This window comes from Erpetoichthys calabaricus, chromosome 16 (genome assembly GCF_900747795.2).
Source record: "Erpetoichthys calabaricus chromosome 16, fErpCal1.3, whole genome shotgun sequence".
Lineage (NCBI taxonomy): Eukaryota > Metazoa > Chordata > Cladistia > Polypteriformes > Polypteridae > Erpetoichthys > Erpetoichthys calabaricus.
Window position 1 is genome coordinate 76,385,080 of NC_041409.2, and position 17,498 is coordinate 76,402,577.

The 17,498-nt window shown below is 40.1% G+C and overlaps 1 protein-coding gene across 2 annotated transcripts in view; it reads right to left on the reverse strand.

The window, feature by feature from the left end:
• Window positions 1-11,389, reverse strand: part of rcor1 (REST corepressor 1) — a 78,326-nt gene extending 66,937 nt beyond the window's left edge. For both annotated transcript variants that reach the window (XM_028821192.2, XM_028821190.2), the window contains exons 1-2: window positions 10,964-11,389; window positions 9,521-9,580 (exon numbers count right to left, since the gene is read on the reverse strand). In XM_028821192.2, the coding sequence (XP_028677025.1) occupies window positions 9,521-9,580; window positions 10,964-11,129 (226 nt within the window). In that variant the 5' untranslated portion in view covers window positions 11,130-11,389. The remainder of the gene's footprint in view (window positions 1-9,520; window positions 9,581-10,963) is intronic.
• Between the last annotated feature and the right edge of the window lie 6,109 nt (window positions 11,390-17,498).

The following is a 17,498-nucleotide window of genomic DNA, read 5'->3' on the forward strand; positions in this document are numbered from 1 at the left end:
GTGTCGCCAGCTTAGAAATAAAAAAAAAAAAAAAAAAAAAAAAAAAAAGCAAACTGAAAGACCATCAGTTATCACACAGGTGACATATCTTAAAAGAGAAACAGACTTTGTGCAGAATACCATTAAGGCTTTTTTTTTGGACCTGAACATTTAAGTTGACTAATGAGCTACTTTCTCATTTCTCTGCAAAAGCCAATATCTAGAATATCAGGAAGTCATGAATGCCATAAAATCTATCGATTAGCAAGTAGCAGACAACAGCAGGACTGAACAAACACTATCAGAAGTGGAAATAAGATGTGAAGCTCATGTTCATTTGTGCAGACTAGGATTTGAATTATTGTATCACTTAAAATTATATGTGAAACTACATTTCAAGAGGGTGGTGATGTTATGAATCTTATGGAAATCCTAAAAACCACAGTGAAGCTTGAGGATTTAAATAGCCATATTAAGAGGGTAAAGGAAGTATTACGCTTGCAGGTATTCACATTTCACTGCACACAGTGAAAGTGACAAGTCATGTTTAAGATCAGGGATAATAATATTTTTATTGTCTTGTGATCAACGCTTACCAGTTTATTGCCCACCACCGTGATTTTAGGTGAACCACTTAACCTGCCCAAGACTCAAATGCAGAAATATGAAAATCATTCATTGCATGTTGAAGTCACTCTGGTGTGTAAATGAATAGAAATCAAATTAAAGGTAAATTTGGAAGCCTTTCTTTTTTTTTCCCAGGAATGACAAAGAATGAATCTCAGAAACAATATGCTCAGCTGCTGTGAGGCCTGAAGGAATCTCAGAGGCAAAGGATAAAAAGTAGTGCAACATTAACCTGAAGACTCGAAGACCAGCACAGTAAAAATATCTAAATCTAACTTTGAATGCATATAGCATCTTACACTTCAACCACTGTCTCAAGACATTTTACAAAACAAAGAAGAGTATAAGAGACAACCATCCAAAACATTGAAGCAGATTAAATTATAACACATGCCAAAGTTAACTGATAAGAAACCCCATAAGAGATCCCATAAAGAAATAAAACTGCATGATTTCAAGAATGCAGTGTGATTTATGAAAGAACAAAATTCCAACAGGCCAATAAATAAATAAAATAAATAAATAAAAATAAAAAAAATGGATGGATGTGAAATTAAAGAATCTATATTGATAAATTTTAAACAAGTGGAAAATTTGACACCAAGGATTGTAAAAGGCTCTTTTAAAAGACTCCATTTTAAGAGTGCAGGCAATAGGCTCTCCTACAATAAACCAAAAATGTACATATTTGCAATTCATGTGGGTTATGGGTGCAGGACCCCAGCGAATGTGAAAGTCCAATAATATGTTTTGGGACCATGATTACTGTATTCAAAGTTTATTACACTAAATAAATTGAGTAATGCGAGCTAGAACGATCACTGGGCAGGGAAATCACATGTGTGAGGCTGGCAGCCACGGCAAAGATGTGTGGTACCCCCCCAGACAAAGTGTGTAGCTCAGAAGTTACTGAGCTGTAACTGTTTACAAAATTTAACTTATAATAAATTTGTGTGTATATCTTCATGATAGTAAACCAGATGCCGATGATGGTGGTGTAGTTATAAAATGAACTCTCCTGTGAACAGCCACCTGAAGTTATGAAAAGTTTTGTCCGACCAGGATACCAACGTATGTGAAGAGTCTTACAAGTTGGGAATGCTGCTGGTGGGTTTTCCAACCCAGGAGAAAATAAAACATATATGAACAAGCAGGCAGAGGACAAGGACATTAGTCCAAAGAACGCTGTAATCCGATGGGTGTAATTGTGACCCAGTTGTGCAGTGAAGTGTTGAAACAAAAAGGACAACCGACTGCGATCCTGCCAGCTTCTTATGACTCGTTTTTTAAAGCTGGTGCCCTCATCTTTCACCTAACAGCACTTGCAGCAACCATTGAAGCCACTCAATGATGCACTACTCCCTGGGGTTGCTGGGATTTGTAGTCCATTTAGGTAGGACTGCTATAGCATCGTTGGCAATTTTCTGCAAAAGACTACAAAACACAAACTAATTTCCTTTATTATTCTATTATTGATGACAAACCCGCGAATAGGCAGATCTGCAAATCATAAACTCACAAATAGCAAAGGGATGACCTATTCTTTTATTATATGATTATTTCCCCTTATTTTAACCTTCTTTAACCAAATCATCTGCAAATATTTATCTTCAGCCCAGAGACAGGACTAACTACTCTTTGGAATGTTAAAGCACCCAAATTATATAACCTGTGAAAAAGGCTCTTAATGTCCATAATTAAGGGAGCTCCCTGAAGGTACTTCTAATTCCCACTGTACCAGCATCCGGTGCAAATAAAGAATACCTGCTACTAAACACGTGTAGTTAAACAAATAGGAGAATCGGAGAGGATTCCTAACCATCACCAGATTGCTTCTTGATCAGTGCTCCCCAAGGCATTAACAGCCTGCCCATATTTTTTTTTTTTTTTCCAAAACATGCCACAAACAAGAAAAATCTTTGCTTTGCTTCTCAAAAGAAACGGTTGCCATCATGTATGATCAACTGGTAAACTTACTAGCGTGGATAACAAAAAACACCTCTTAAGACCAACGGGTACAAGGTTTTTGTTGTAGTCAGCCCATTGATCAAAGGTGCGCTCGTGCCATTCGATGACTTAGTTCATTGGTTTCATCACTGGATTTTTATTTATAGAACTTGTGGTATAACCATGTTCAACTTAAAAATATATAAACATACCGGAATCAAAAGGATAAATTACAATTTTAAGTTTAAATAATGCATTAATTTTTACAAATAAGGCAAGGATCAGAGTGGCAGATACATTTGTTTCTCCTAAACGGGAGAACATTGTTACTTGTGCCTTCAATATCAGAAAACATTTTAAGGTGTTAATATAACTCAGCAACCAGTCACACACTGAAGAGACTAGGCAAGCTCTCCTCTCAGGTATCTGCTGTAATGTACCACAGACAGTAAAATCATTTCTAATAATGCAAGAATACACAGGGGTTGCCAAATATCCTGTTTTTAATTGGCCAGCTCTTTGAGGTTTTTATCCAAACAAACAAAAAAAGGAGTTGTGCTATTATTATTATTATTATTATCAGACACTTGCCTAAGTATGCATGGCACTTGTCTCAACCTTTGATACACTGTGATGAAACATAAGACGTCCTGTTATGTTGTGCTTAAACGCCATTATGATACATCCGTTTTATGGATAAAATACTCAATGGGACACCATCACTAAAACCAGCATGAAATCACAGCCCTTACAAGGTCAAACTTTTTTTAGGAGACTATGATACATCCATTCATCCATCCATTATCCAACCCGCTGAATCCGAACACAGGGTAACGGAGGTCTGCTGGAGCCAATCCCAGCCAACATAGGGCACAAGGCAGGAACCAATCCCGGGCAGGGTGCCAACCCACCGCAGACTACGATACAGATACAAGTTAAATATAAAGGCAACAGAAAGGACATAGCAGCACTGGAACAAGTCCAGAGAAGAGTGACTAGGCCGATTCCAAGGCTGCAGGGGAATGAATTATGAGTAAAGATTAAAAGAGCTGAGCCTTTACAGTTTAAGTAAAAGAGGATTAAGAGGTGACCTGACTGAAGTGTTTAAAATTTTGAAGGGAATTAGTCCAGTGGATCGAGACTGTGACTTGAAAATGAGTTCAGCAAGAACACGGGGACACAATTGGAAACTTGTTAGGGGTAAATTTCACAGAAACATTAGGAGGTTTTTCTTTACACAGAGAACCACAGACACATGGAATAAGTGACTATGCAGTGTAGCAGACAGAAGGACTTTAGGTACCCGAGTGGCTGGACCAGGCTTGATGTTAGAGGAATTAATTGGATAGGACAGGCGAGCTTTGCTGGGCTGAATGGCCCGTTCTCGTCTAGGTGGCTCTAATTTGCATTATTTGGACATAATATTTATTAATTTAGAAAAATGAATGGATGGATTAATTTGATTTCTGAGGAGAAAAGTTACATCCAGAAGACAGTGGTCTTATTTACGTAATAGTGAATAGAATAGGCAAATTGCTCTGGAGCTGGAAACATTCCTCACTCACAATGGAACATTTTTTGGTTCAGAATACACACAGAGACTGTAAGCAATAAGGAAATTCATATGGCTGGTCGCATAAGTAAATATCTTACATACAATTATAAGTAACGTAGAGGTGCTCCTCTGGAGAAAAGGTCTACAGATGGGGACGGTGTGGAGCATCGAGTATTGTGCGTACCAAAAACGCTCTGCTAACACAAGAGGTATTGCTGGTTAGAGAAGACATTTTGATATAAGCCACCATTCAAGAATGTCTTCATGGTGTGCAGTTGTCCATTGTCCAGCTGGAAAATCACCCCAGCTGAATTTGTGTCAAAGGTCCTTACAATGGTCACTACCTCATCAATATTACACTGCATGGTCAAACTGCCCCTAACAAGCAGCAAAGGCGACTGGCTGTTTCTAATGATAGTGTCACATATTATGATACCCACTGTGTTCTTGCATTGTGCTATTAAAAGAATTTTTTCTCACGCTGCAACGAAGCTAATGTCATATTAATCTGTGAAGCCAGTAATTATCAGGGCACAAGAGAGAAGCAAGGCTCATTTCTAAAAACGGCCAAACGTCACTCTACATCATTCTAGGCAATTTAGACTTAGAACCAGGACAAGTTCAGTTAGAAACATTAGGCTGTAATGGACACAGTTGAAAGTGACTCACCTCTGTAAGTAGATGACAAATGGTCTGAAATGTTACCCCAGCAATCCATCCAAGATGAAATATTTCTCTTGATTGTTGAAAATGACTAATACTGTGGAGTGGTGTTCCTCTGGACTTGCCAGACACTTCCTATTGGAGATTAGAGCCCCTTCTGTCCCACTATCAAATCTGTCATACTAGCAAGTGCCACACTTAGGCGGACCACCAGACCTCCGGAATCACAAAGAACAACAATTATGCTCATATCAAACCCACTCAGCCATTTGTACAACTAATGAACATATCACTGAACATTGTTTGTTTAGTACAGAAGTAGAACACGTCTCCCAAGGTCAGCATGATCCACACTTCTTTGCTGTCACCTTTTTACAGCCAGTACTACATGAGACCATCTAGTGGCAATGATGAGTGTAACTGATGTGAAGAAAATAATAAATAATGTGCCAATCCAATGGTTCTTCACACTAATTGGGCCAAAGCTTCTGGGTGGAAGTATCTTTATCCCATGTTGCATTTTTATCCAAAGTCACTTAAAAACTTTCAATGTCAAAATTATTTCCATATGATTACAACTGTACAAATGATCAGACTTGGTCATGTTTGCACACTGTATCAAGTTTGGTGTCAGGACTGGATTGTTCCCAGTTTAATACCTTAACTGATAGGCCAGGTTACCTTGGAGAAAAACAAAAAAAAAAAATCACAAAAGGGGACACTTAAGGTGTAATGAAGGCAGAGGAAACGTATGCTATGTCTAAAACAGGTCAGGTCAGGTCAGGAAGCATGCACGCTGCCACTCCCACCACATGATTAAACAGCTCAGGATCTTGGTTGGCAACCCACAGGCAGACACATGGTCCAGTCCCACCCTCCACAAATGACCATCTATCTGCCACAACCAGGTGTTACGGGTGTCCTCTTGGCCTGGTCCAACCACTTGGGTCCTCAGCAGTGAAGATCCTGCGAGAAGGGTAACCCCTCTGGGAATTGTGCCACATGGCCAAAGTGCCATAACTGACATTCCCTCGCAACGTCACTGCAATGTGAAAGGAAAACCAGAAAAACCCACTCAGGCCCAGAGAAAACTTACAAAAAGCAACTGATCTGACCCCAGGACACTCCATTTGTGAGGCAGCAGTACTGACTTCTGCTTCAGTGTTACCCAGAGTTCTGATTTGTACTCAGTTTAGGAACTGGAAGCACTCTCTAACAAAGCTAGCTACAAGAATTCAGGCACAGCAACTTAGATGCCAATAGACTGGGCTGCCACAAGCCCTGCCCGTCATGGCTGCTGAAAGTACGTGTGTCAGGACACGGGAATACCCCCCTACAGTTTCTTTTAAATGTAGATTCCTCCTTGTTCCACCCAAACTGTACTGGTTAGTTTAGCCACACCTTTCCCTGGCACAGGATTCCAACAGCTTCATTTTATTTGCTTTAGTGCATGTTGAGCAAAGGACAGAAGATGAAAACAATTAACACATTTAAAAAAAAAAAAAAAAAAAAAAAACTGACAAAGCCTGACAGTGATGATGCATAGAGACTGCAGCAGAGTTTTTTCAAGGAAAAACTTCCTCCCACCTCAAAGAACTATGTCTTAAAGGCAGAGGAGACAGAGTAATGGGTAATTAGATTTTTGCAGGTATTCATGCAGTAGAGTGGAGCGAAGCAAACCAAGTGGTAGTATACTATACATCAGAGTGTTGAATTTTTAATTTCAAATCTCCCCTCAACTGTTAAAGCACTTGATCATCCTCCTTCAAGCAGGATGGCTTAAAAAATGTATTCTCTTGGCAAGCTGTCATTTCCCAGGGGAAAAAGGGGGGGGGGGGGTATTACTCTTTAATGCTCTGCATGTTAAGTCTGGAAATGATTTTCTTTGCAGAGAATGGAAAGATCATAAACACTTGACCCAAACATTTAGCAGTCCCAGTATTGACCCACTATTCCAGTACACAAAACAGCACGAGGAACAGCAACAAGACATGGCTTTCTTGGTATAGTGACTTGATATTCATCAAATCGACTGCTTACTTTTCAGTAAACGTGGCTCACAGAGTGAAAATAGATAAGCAGCACCTATCAGTTCGTGCTTCCTCACCTCAAATGAAACACAAAAAAGTAAGGACAGGCAACAGACATTCATCACAAAAAGCAAAAAAAAAAAAAAGAAAATAAAAATAAAGAAACAAAACATAAACATTCTACAGTATCCAATTGACCTGGTCTGATGAGCTTCTGTCAGGGATACCTAGAAAGTAAAGCCTGCATGTTATCCACAAGTGTGTGGGGTTTCATCTATATTCCTTTTAAAGGCTATGTCTCACATTACGGGACTTTTGATGCGATTTTCAGTCGTTGCCTTCCTTTACATAACCTTAGCGAGTCAGGCAGTCAGTGGCACAATCCCTCCCGATAATCCAGTCAGATAATGTGACAGGTCTGACTTTCCCTTTAGTTGTAAGGGTGGGCGAGGTGCGCACAAGAGCAGATAACCATTAAATGCTCATTCAGAAGTACAATGAATATAATTCAGCAATGAGGGATAAGGAACACAGGCGGCTTTAGACCTCACAAACAGAAGAGAAGCTCGTCTGTCTGAAATCTCAAGCATTACATGCATTGACAGAATGGAAAAAAAAAAAGGGGGAAAAAAAAGGAAAGACGTTGGGACTGAACTCAATGTAGCTGTTAACCCTTCACACGACAACAGCTCAGTCAGGCAGTACACTATGGGATCTCACAAAAAGTGGTGAGCACAACTTCACTAGATAAACAGCACTCGTTTGGTGAAGCAGACATGCCGGGCAATTTTCAGTCCTTTAAACTGTCAAGATCCGGTGACACAATCAGCAACTGTGGTCGGCAAATCTGACATACCCTAAGATTAGAAGTTCTGTAATGTGACATTGGCTGAAGTCACAGAAAACTGACCAAGTGGGCAAGTGTGGGTATGTACTTGGGGAGTGTCCTGTAATGGACTGTCGTCCCATCTATGCTTAATTTCTGTTGTGCACCCATTTTGAAAGTCTTCCAGTAATTCAAAAAGCACATTAATAAAGCTGAAACTGTCACAATAATCAGGTCTTCAACAAAAGTTATTTAACACTCACAAGCAATGTCATACTTGTTCTTAAGTACAGGCAAATGAGCAGGTAGGCTGATGGAACGTGGCAGTTCTAATCTCCCCTTTCCTAAATGTCCCCCAGCAAACAGAAGAGCCAAAAATTGGAGAAAAGGAGGTAAGCTGTGTAACGGGGGTTTAGCTGTTCAACATAATCCAAAATATTATTACCAAATATAATACTGTATGACACAACTGCACAAAATAAAACAAACTCTTCAAAGAAGACAGTAAATATGCAAATTTATCCAAACAGACCTCCAGTCACTCTTATGGTGGGAAATTGTGATTTTTATGTGCAAAATCTATATGGGATCAGTTTAGCATTGCCAAAAGATTGCTAGAATTTACAATACAAACATATAACCAGCATATATATTCTGAGGAAAAGTTTTACCATCTATTCTGTATTTACTCCAGAAGGATTATAGTTATTTAAAAAAAAAAAAAAAAAAAAACAAACCTCATGAAACATGTAAACACACATGCATCAGTAGTGGCAACCTACTGCAATAAAACATCAATAGCTAAATTTGAAAACAAACCAGGCCAGATTGGGCAGCCTTGGCCTTTCAATCCCAAACTTCCCAGTTCAGTCCACCTGTCCTTTTTCTAAACCTGCCATTCAAGGATAAGGTCACTTCAACATCAGGATGGGACACCCTTCCACTGTGCAAATCACCCTTACAGGACTGGGATTCAAGGTTGCCAATCAACACTGAACAAGGACAACTGGGTATCTCTACAACGATGGCACCTCTGCAGAAAACAATCCAACCCTGAACCCATGGGCATGGAGGAAGCACTACTATTCACTGAGCCACCACGCTACACAACCTCAGTAGGGCTGCGCAGTTGTTACCTGCACGCCCGTGCCCTCTTGTAAATGCATTTATGTAATTAAGTAAACGCATACATCCAATTTTTTTAGTAATTTAAACACGATTTTTATCATTCGTAGTTCAAGCTCTTATTAGGCTTACTTAACACAAATCACACCTCAAACCCACGGCCCTCGTCGCCGACTAAACACATTTCTATCCGTCCATTATCTGAACCCGGTAATTCCTGCGCATGGCATGAACCATTCCTGTACGAAGTGCCAGTCTGTCGCCATTCGCATTCACCAAGTGACCCCTAACCAAACAGGCACGACTTGCAGAAAACACGAGGACAACGTGCCAACTTCACGCAGGCAGTGACCGACATTTCGTTCGGCCTAAAATTCGGACTCGCTATTTCTTAAAGTCTCAAGGCACGTTTACTGAACACGTTTTATTAGAGTGTCGCATTTCTCTTTGGGGCCGCCAGGGGCATACGCATGTAACAAAGTTCGTCAATCTCCCTTCGTACTACCTCTTTTTCATGACTAAAATACTGAAATATATACATTTCCCAAATGCTGTGCGTTTTGAGGTGGATTGGTTAGGAACTACAAAGACGAGTGCGATCGCATAAGCAGACGCGTTGTGGAAGCCGACACTGTTCCCCACAGCCCCCCCCCCCCCCCACCAAAGCTTGGGCCACGCGAGGAGACAGAAGCAAGGATGCCGTTCGAGGCTACCCACCGCAGTTCTTTGATTCGCGACGATTGTGTCAAAAGAAAAACGAACACTCACCTGAATCGTATTCCGGTACAACAGCCTGGTACTGTGGACCCACTCGCATTCCACCGGTGCCTGAAAGAAGTCACAAGGATCCGTGTCAAGAAGGCAACAAAGCAGCCGACGCTAGCAAACTTCTGCACACGCGTTCTAGGCTACACGCTCCCCAATATGCTATTCCCATTAGCTACGCGTTACCCCCCTCCCCTTACCCACAATAGAATAACCACAGGAGAAAAGGCATCTCTGTGAACCACTTCAGTGCGGATTACCAGAGATCAGAAGAAATCTGAATCTAAAGGTGTCGAGGAGAATACTCTAAACTAAAGCCAAGCTTCGTCAATTTCAGTAAACTAGTGTATAAAGGCTTTGCATCTTTTCACTACTCAACGCCTCTGCGTCTCTGGCCCTGACACTAGAGAAGGGTGGGAGTTGCTGGAGAGTGTGTGGGGGGTCAATCGAAGGAATTTTTTTTTTAAACTATACTAGCACCCCTTTACAACATTTTAAGGGTGCTCACTTCTTCAGACCACTCCCTACAATTATGAACAGGACTAAACACTCTTGAATATCACTCGAAATGTGTGATCAGCTGTCCTTACTTTTCCACTGCCCATTTACACACCTTTCAGAATGTTTAGGCAGCCCACCACTCTTATTAATAGACACCCTCACTTTCTTCAAAAGGTGTGTGAGATCTGGTTATTCTCGCCCAGTTGATCACTGTTAAGACAATTCTATATATGTCCAGCTTTAAAGCTGTTTGGTACCCCTTGTCCCTTTTTAGGAGACCACTCTTTCACAGCGATGGCAGCTTTTCGTTATCCTCTGATCAACATGTGTTTAAGGCTATCCTCAGTCGTTCTCTTCCATGGCATTTGAGGCTAAATATGTCTTCAGAGTGTCCCTAATGAAACCTAGCCGTCCACAAATCTCCCTTTGACAGTGGGTGACTGTCTTCATTCTCTCCAATGCGCAGGCCCTTCAACGTGAATTTAAGCCAACTGTTGCCCTTCCACTGCTTATTACCACCCCTGGGGATGGCGTTTGAGGCTGACTATTTTTACTTGCCATTCCCTTCTTTTGTACTATTTACGAATATATCCTTACCCAGTTTAAGCTCATCCTGTCAAGGGGGTTTGAAGCTCGCCTCGCTCCTCCTCTGAGCACGCGTTCGAGGCTATTACTACCCCGTCCACTTCTCATCACCCCTTTCAAAAGCCCGATGCTCTTTATCCTCGCCATTGCCATTTATTTATTTGTGCGTTTGAGGCTATTCGTACCCTTTTACTTGCACATTCAAAGGCACTTTTTTGACCTTAATATCCCTTTTTTCCCTACGTTCGAGGCTATTCCTGCCCCCACGTTGATTGTTCGAGGCTATTCTTGCCCCCACCCCACACGCTCACTCACTCGTTGGTCGGCGGTGTTTTGTCTTGCCCCCCACGACTGACCTACCGTGATCATCATCGCTGGACGACCCCGCCGTGCTGCCCTCTTCCCATGAGTGACCACTATTCCCATTTGCAAAACTTTTGCTGGCGCTGGTTTGCTGAGCCGCCGCATTCCGCCCTCTCCGCTTGCCGGAGACCTCCGAAGAGCTCTTCTCGAGCATTGCTGGCATGATTAGGACTACTTCTTATTATTACTGCCTCCCCCCCCCAAAAAAAAAGCTTTCTGCCACGGAAGAGATGGACGCTACCGGGCGATGACAAAAATTCCAGTTTCGGTGTGGCAACGCACGCTATTGGTTGAGCTGCTTATTAAATTGCCTTCATCTGAACTTTCCACAGCCTCATCACATTCGTCGCCCGGCGGCTGGCGCTGAAGGCACACCGCACTGCTCAAGCTGTCTGCACCTCCCTGCTTGGCTCAATCAATCTACCCCAATACTTAAAATGTCCCGCCTATGACGCGCGTCTATTGGACAAAAGCCTCGTGAAATTCTTACCATTGGTTAGCTGCCTACGTCGATCAAAAAAGCCTGGTTTCCGTTGTTAGGGTAGGTGGACCGACAAATCGGCGCTGCAGGGCTGAGGCGAGGGGGCGACGGGTGGTGTACAATATCTATACCCAATAAACTGGCAGACTTACAGGAGTTGGCCAGAGCAGGTTTACTTTACATGTTCAAATTACAGGGTGAAAAACAAATCTCCATAGTCACCCAATTTCACACAAAGATTGGGGGATGGTGGTTTATGATGACCTCCCTACTTTTACCCCCCCCCCAACCCCCACTGCTTAATTTACATGTTAACATGGGAAAACTCAGGAGCACATTTAGAAAAAAGAGGGAAAATGCAAGTGAATATCTAGTTTAGTTTTTAATTGTACATATTGAGCTCAACTTTAATTCTTCATTATTCTTTGTTAGATTATTCTTAAAATGCGAAAACACATTGCGCTTGGGGATTACTCCACACCCAACACCTCTCAAGAGAGAGTTTATTGAGATCGCCGGCTCTTTGTTCCCAAGTCTCTGTATTCTTCGGAGAAGCACGGGCTCGTCTACGGATCTGCTGTCCTTCCTCAAAGGTCAACAGAACTAACACACAATTAGACAGCTGCAGCAAAACAGCTTAAGACAAGTCTGATGAAGTGATAGCACACATCTGTCACATCGGGGTAGGCTCCGTCTCCCCGCGGCTTGAACACCGAATAGAGCGGGTTCAAAAATTGATACTGTAGCTGGCCGAGTGGCTGGGTATCTGCAAGAATGAATGGAAAGACAAAAATAATCAATAACCTGAGAAACATGGTCAAATGTCACCTTTATGGCACAATACGGTATGTGCGTGGTACCCAAGTAAATAAAAAACATCACACCAATCTCAACAATTTTAACAGCATTTTCAACCAGACCAGTGTCCACTCTCTGTTAAGGATTAAGCAGAAGATTTTTGCCGTGTTCTTTATCATTCCTTCGAAACGGAATGCAACATGAAGAATGTGTAACGCAGCGAAAAACCTTTCCAGGTGGATGACATATGCAAAGTAAAGGCATATCTATCTATCTATCTATCTATCTATCTATCTATCTATCTATCTATCTATCTATCTATCTATCTATCTATCTATCATATAGTCTGTTCTATAGTGTCTTTTATGTATATCTATCTATCTATCTATCTATCTATATGTATTTTATATATTGCCAATCATATCAATCTGTTATATAGTGCATTATATAGTACCCTCCTTGTCTAGCTATTATTCAGTGCCCTATTTATCTATCTAGTGTCCTGTATCTAGTGTCATATATATTACCTCATCTATCTATCGTTTTTATTTACGAAACAGTTGCGTTTTTGCATTAAGGGCCAGTGGGGCATAGCACTACCAATTGTAATGCAAAATAAGTAATAAACTCCCTTTTAACTCATTATTAAAATGTTTACAGTAACCTTAACTTTGTCTTCTTATGCATTTTTTACAATTTTTCATCATATGTTGAATGTAATTTCTTATCTGGAAAAATATTTTTTGTCATATGTGAAATTGTCTTCATGCCAGATGCTGCCAGCCTCTTTCATGCTCAGGGTGTGTTTTGGATTACCTTTGGTTGTGTGTGTACATTTACAACCTGAACTTCCCAGTTTCCTGATGTGGCTTGAAGGTTATAACCCCTGGATTAAAATGAAGACCATCTTTTTTTATTCCAGTTCAGTCTTTTCCTAGCTGGGTGTATGCAGTGCAAGTCAGCAAAGAAGTATGGAAAGTTCAGTACCATTTACTCCAGTAAAGGCAGCTACAGTTGTACAAAAAAAAGGGAAGCAGATCAATATCAGAAATTCACAGAGCACAAAATGTTATGCTGATCAGAATGGGGCTGAAAACCATCTTAATCTTCACCCAACACTTAGGACAACTGCCTGATGGCACTAAAATTCAAAAAGCAACAAAGGAAGCCTCATTTATGCCCCTTATACTTTGTGGATTAGAAGCTAGTAATATGATGCTCCTGGTTCAAAGAAAAGTCCCAGTGTGGAAAGAACAGGAATGTAGAAATTGTGTTTTCAATTGTTTGTCAACCTTGCGCAGACCAGAAAAAACCTGGCCACATTGTGGTTAACACTGCTAAATCGTGTATGTTGTCAACGTGTTCTTCTTTTTGTTATTGTGGGTCGTCATTTTGGACCTCAAAGTTGATCATTTCTAAACTTGAGGTGTTGTTTTTTTCAATTTAGTTCATAATCAACTGGTTTTCCTGGGCAGTGTTTGGTTGTGAGGCTCTCATTTTACTTAGCATTTAAATCTATATGGTGGTATTCTGTCAGATGATGTTCGTTTGTTTGTTTGTTTGTTTCATCTTTTGTGATACAAATGGTGCATGAACTTGTATGACTTGCTAGTTGTTAGCAAAAGGAACAGATACGTTTAGTTAGGTAAAGCTAATGTAAACATTAGAGAAATTCGTCTATATCAAAACTTTTATCTATTGATCTATCTACAGTTATATAATGCCTTTTCTATCTATTTATCAACAGTCATGAGAAAAAGAAAGTATACTCATGGAAATTGTTGAAGTTTTCAACATATTTGAACAGGCAAATAGTGTCAATAGATAAAGGTGATATCCTAGATTAAAAACACAAAGAAAACTTACTTTCAATCCTTCATTCATATTATATATTATATTACATATTATATGTGAAATGCACTACAAGTTCTATAAATTCTTATACAATCTTGGCCCATGTGTTGAAGGATGTACTTTGTCCTAAACAATTTAAACTTGGTATTTCTTCACTTTTGCATCTTTTTTCCAATGAAAGTGTCCAAAACGTAAAAAAGTAAGAGTTATTTATTTCTATCTTGTATATGCTTTAGAAGTATATCATGGTCTTGAAAAGTTTTTACTCATAGGGTGCTCAGTTGGTAACCCCTTTGTCAAGTCAAAGGAGCTTCTCTCCAGTCTGTGAATATTTGGGCCAACTGATGGCTTACAGGTGTTGATAGAATCCTAATGTGCGTCTGAGGAACAAATGTGTCTTCTGTCTGGCTGCAAAATGGGTTTTTCAGTGTGGTTACGTTGCTTTTATTATTTGTAATTTTAGCAAAAAAAAAAAAAAATATATATATATATATATATATCCCATATAAAAATTGGAATAACTCTGGAAGAAGAAAGTAACATTCTCATTTTGCTTTAAAACGTAATGACTAAATTTTGACAGCCAGTGGTCTTTAATAGAAAGGAAATTCTAAAGACGGCTCATGCATTGTCCTCAGTACATTTTAATCTTATCTGAAAATTTGAAACTTACTGGATATGTTTACTAGATTAGTGAGATAGTGTGGTGTAGTGATTAAGGTTTTGGGCTTGATGTGATGACTTACAGAAAAAGAACAGTCAGACAACCATTTGAGAGTAAGCCCAATAACTTTATTGCTGAGATTTCTCATTAAAGAAGATCTCTACCAATTTCCACTGTTTGAGTCTCAGAAAATATCACTAAAATAATAAATATTTAAGTCAACCATGATCAGTCTGCAATATACCTGTCTTACATTTTTGTCCTAGCTTTTTCTGTCTAATTCACATACCATTCCAGTACCACACACACTCATTTTTTATTTATTAAGGAACTTTTCCCAAAATTCTTCAAGCAGCTCAATATCTATACAGTATATACATATATATATATATATATATATATACTAGCCATGTGCGCCCAACTATGTTGCGCGTGTTAAAGTTGTCTGTGAAGGGCTCCCTGTTTAAACGTGGCTGCCAGTCGTGAACTGGGCCCTTCGTCGCACAGCATTATGATTTTTTATAAGGGAAACAAAATTAGAAAACAAAGCTCTTGGACATTGATTCGATAGGAACGGCCTACTCGGAATCACTGTCCGAATAGTAATTATGTGGTGGTAGAGGAGCATTTCTGTTTCTCTCCGTTCACAGTCCGTCTCGTTTTCATGACGCTGTCGTTTCCTGTCACGATCTCTTCTCAACCTTTCTCCAGTCTCGCAGGTTGCTTTGTGGCAATCCAAAGAGTAAGGAAGAAGCAATGCTTCTTTCTTGAACTACAAACGCCGACTGATGGAAAATCACAGAAGTGTGCCCGACTTATATACTCTGACTGCCGACTCCAAGAAGTGGGTGAACATTCAATTTGGACGAAGTGCTGCCAACGACGGTCGATAGAAACACAAAAAACCACAGTCTCGACAACGAAGCAGGTGTCGACGCCACATCTAAACACAAAGCACGGTGTCGATGCCAGATCTAAACACAAAGAGTGCTATCGACAGTGTTTGTAAACAAAAGTAACAACCAAGGTGTTGTGTATTCAGCCAGTACAAACATCACATAGTCTCCTTTAGTTCAATCCTCTTTAATCACCACACTCCAACCTCATCCAACGATCCTCCCCCTCACTTCCCCTCCATCACTACTGCCCTCTACTGAACACAGCAGGAACACCACACAAGGCAGTGAATTCGCGGACAAACAAAGATCAAGATCCAAATGAAGATTATATATAAAGATATATATTATATATATATATATATATATATATATATATACACACACATACACACACAAACACACACACACACACACATACATACACACAGTATATATGTTTATATATAATACGATACTGTGGCTGTCCATTTACCTGTCCAAGATTTTAAATCACCTGTAGCTTGCAAACCGTTTGACCTATTGACCTGACATTTGGTACACCAATAATACGTGACATCTACTATCCGGGTGATGATTGTCCTCCAAGGTTATTCCTGTTTTTATTTTTATTTTATTGTAAAATCAACTCTCGCCAGTGGCCAGCAGGGTGGCCATGCGGAGCATGCGTACCAGCACCATTCTCATCCCTACCACTTTCGCTGTCACTTTCCCTACCTCTTATGTGCTGGCTTAAGTGAAAAATTATGAAAACGTACTAAGTAATTGCAACACAAACACTGACTTAATCAGTTTTAACACAAAAGATGCTGATGAAAGAAGAGAAGAAGTGGGCCGCTAGGGTGGAGAAAAGAAGAGCTGCTCAGGAAGCAGCAAGCGCATCAACCTCTGAGCAAACGAATACTAAACGTACAGAGAAAGAGGATGAAAACTATGAATGCCCAACTGCGCCGTTACTGGTGTATGTATATACAGTATATATATATATATATATATATATATATATATATATATATATACACATATTTATACACACACATGTACACCCACAATGGTTGTTATAATTTTTAAGAATGATTACTTAGTAACCTTACAACTTGTATGTAGAAACTGTCCTTGAATCTATTGGAGGTAGGTTAAAGCTCCTTGTGATCCTGAAATTGTATTGAGCAGGTCAAAAAATGGATGGTGCAATATGAACTCTAAAGAGAAGTGGAAAACATTTGGGGTCTCAGGTGGGATAATCCCCATTTATTGTTGTCTGATAGAGTTGAAGGTGTGCATCTAAACTATTGATGATACCTGTCAGGCTTAGAGATAACAAACAGTATTCAGTCATTAAACAGATTAAGTATGATAAAATTGATTATTTCTAGCGAAGAACTTGTGGATGTTGTAGTGGGTGGGGAGATGGGTGGAGTCAAGATGAGGTCATCATCTGGGTCAGTGACTTTCAGACTCTGGAGGAAGCAGACAGATATTTGATTTTACTGGCTAATTCCATAGGTCCTTCCTGATATCCCCTTCCCACAAACTCATCTAAAGTCAAATTCTTGACAATGGATGGATGGAAAAACTAATTTAGAAAGTGGTCAAAATAGCTGCCATTTCCTTCATATATGATGCTTGAATATTGTCTTCATGTGCTTGGTTTGTCATGTCATCACAGAAGCACTGGCTTACACTTATACAGATGCACAGAGACACATATACATAGGGGGTGTACAATGGCACAGTAGTTAATATTGTTGCCTCACAGCTCGGAGACCTGGTTAAAATGGCTAATCTGCCCACCACCCATCTGGAATTTTACATTCTCCCTATGTTAAAATCTATAAG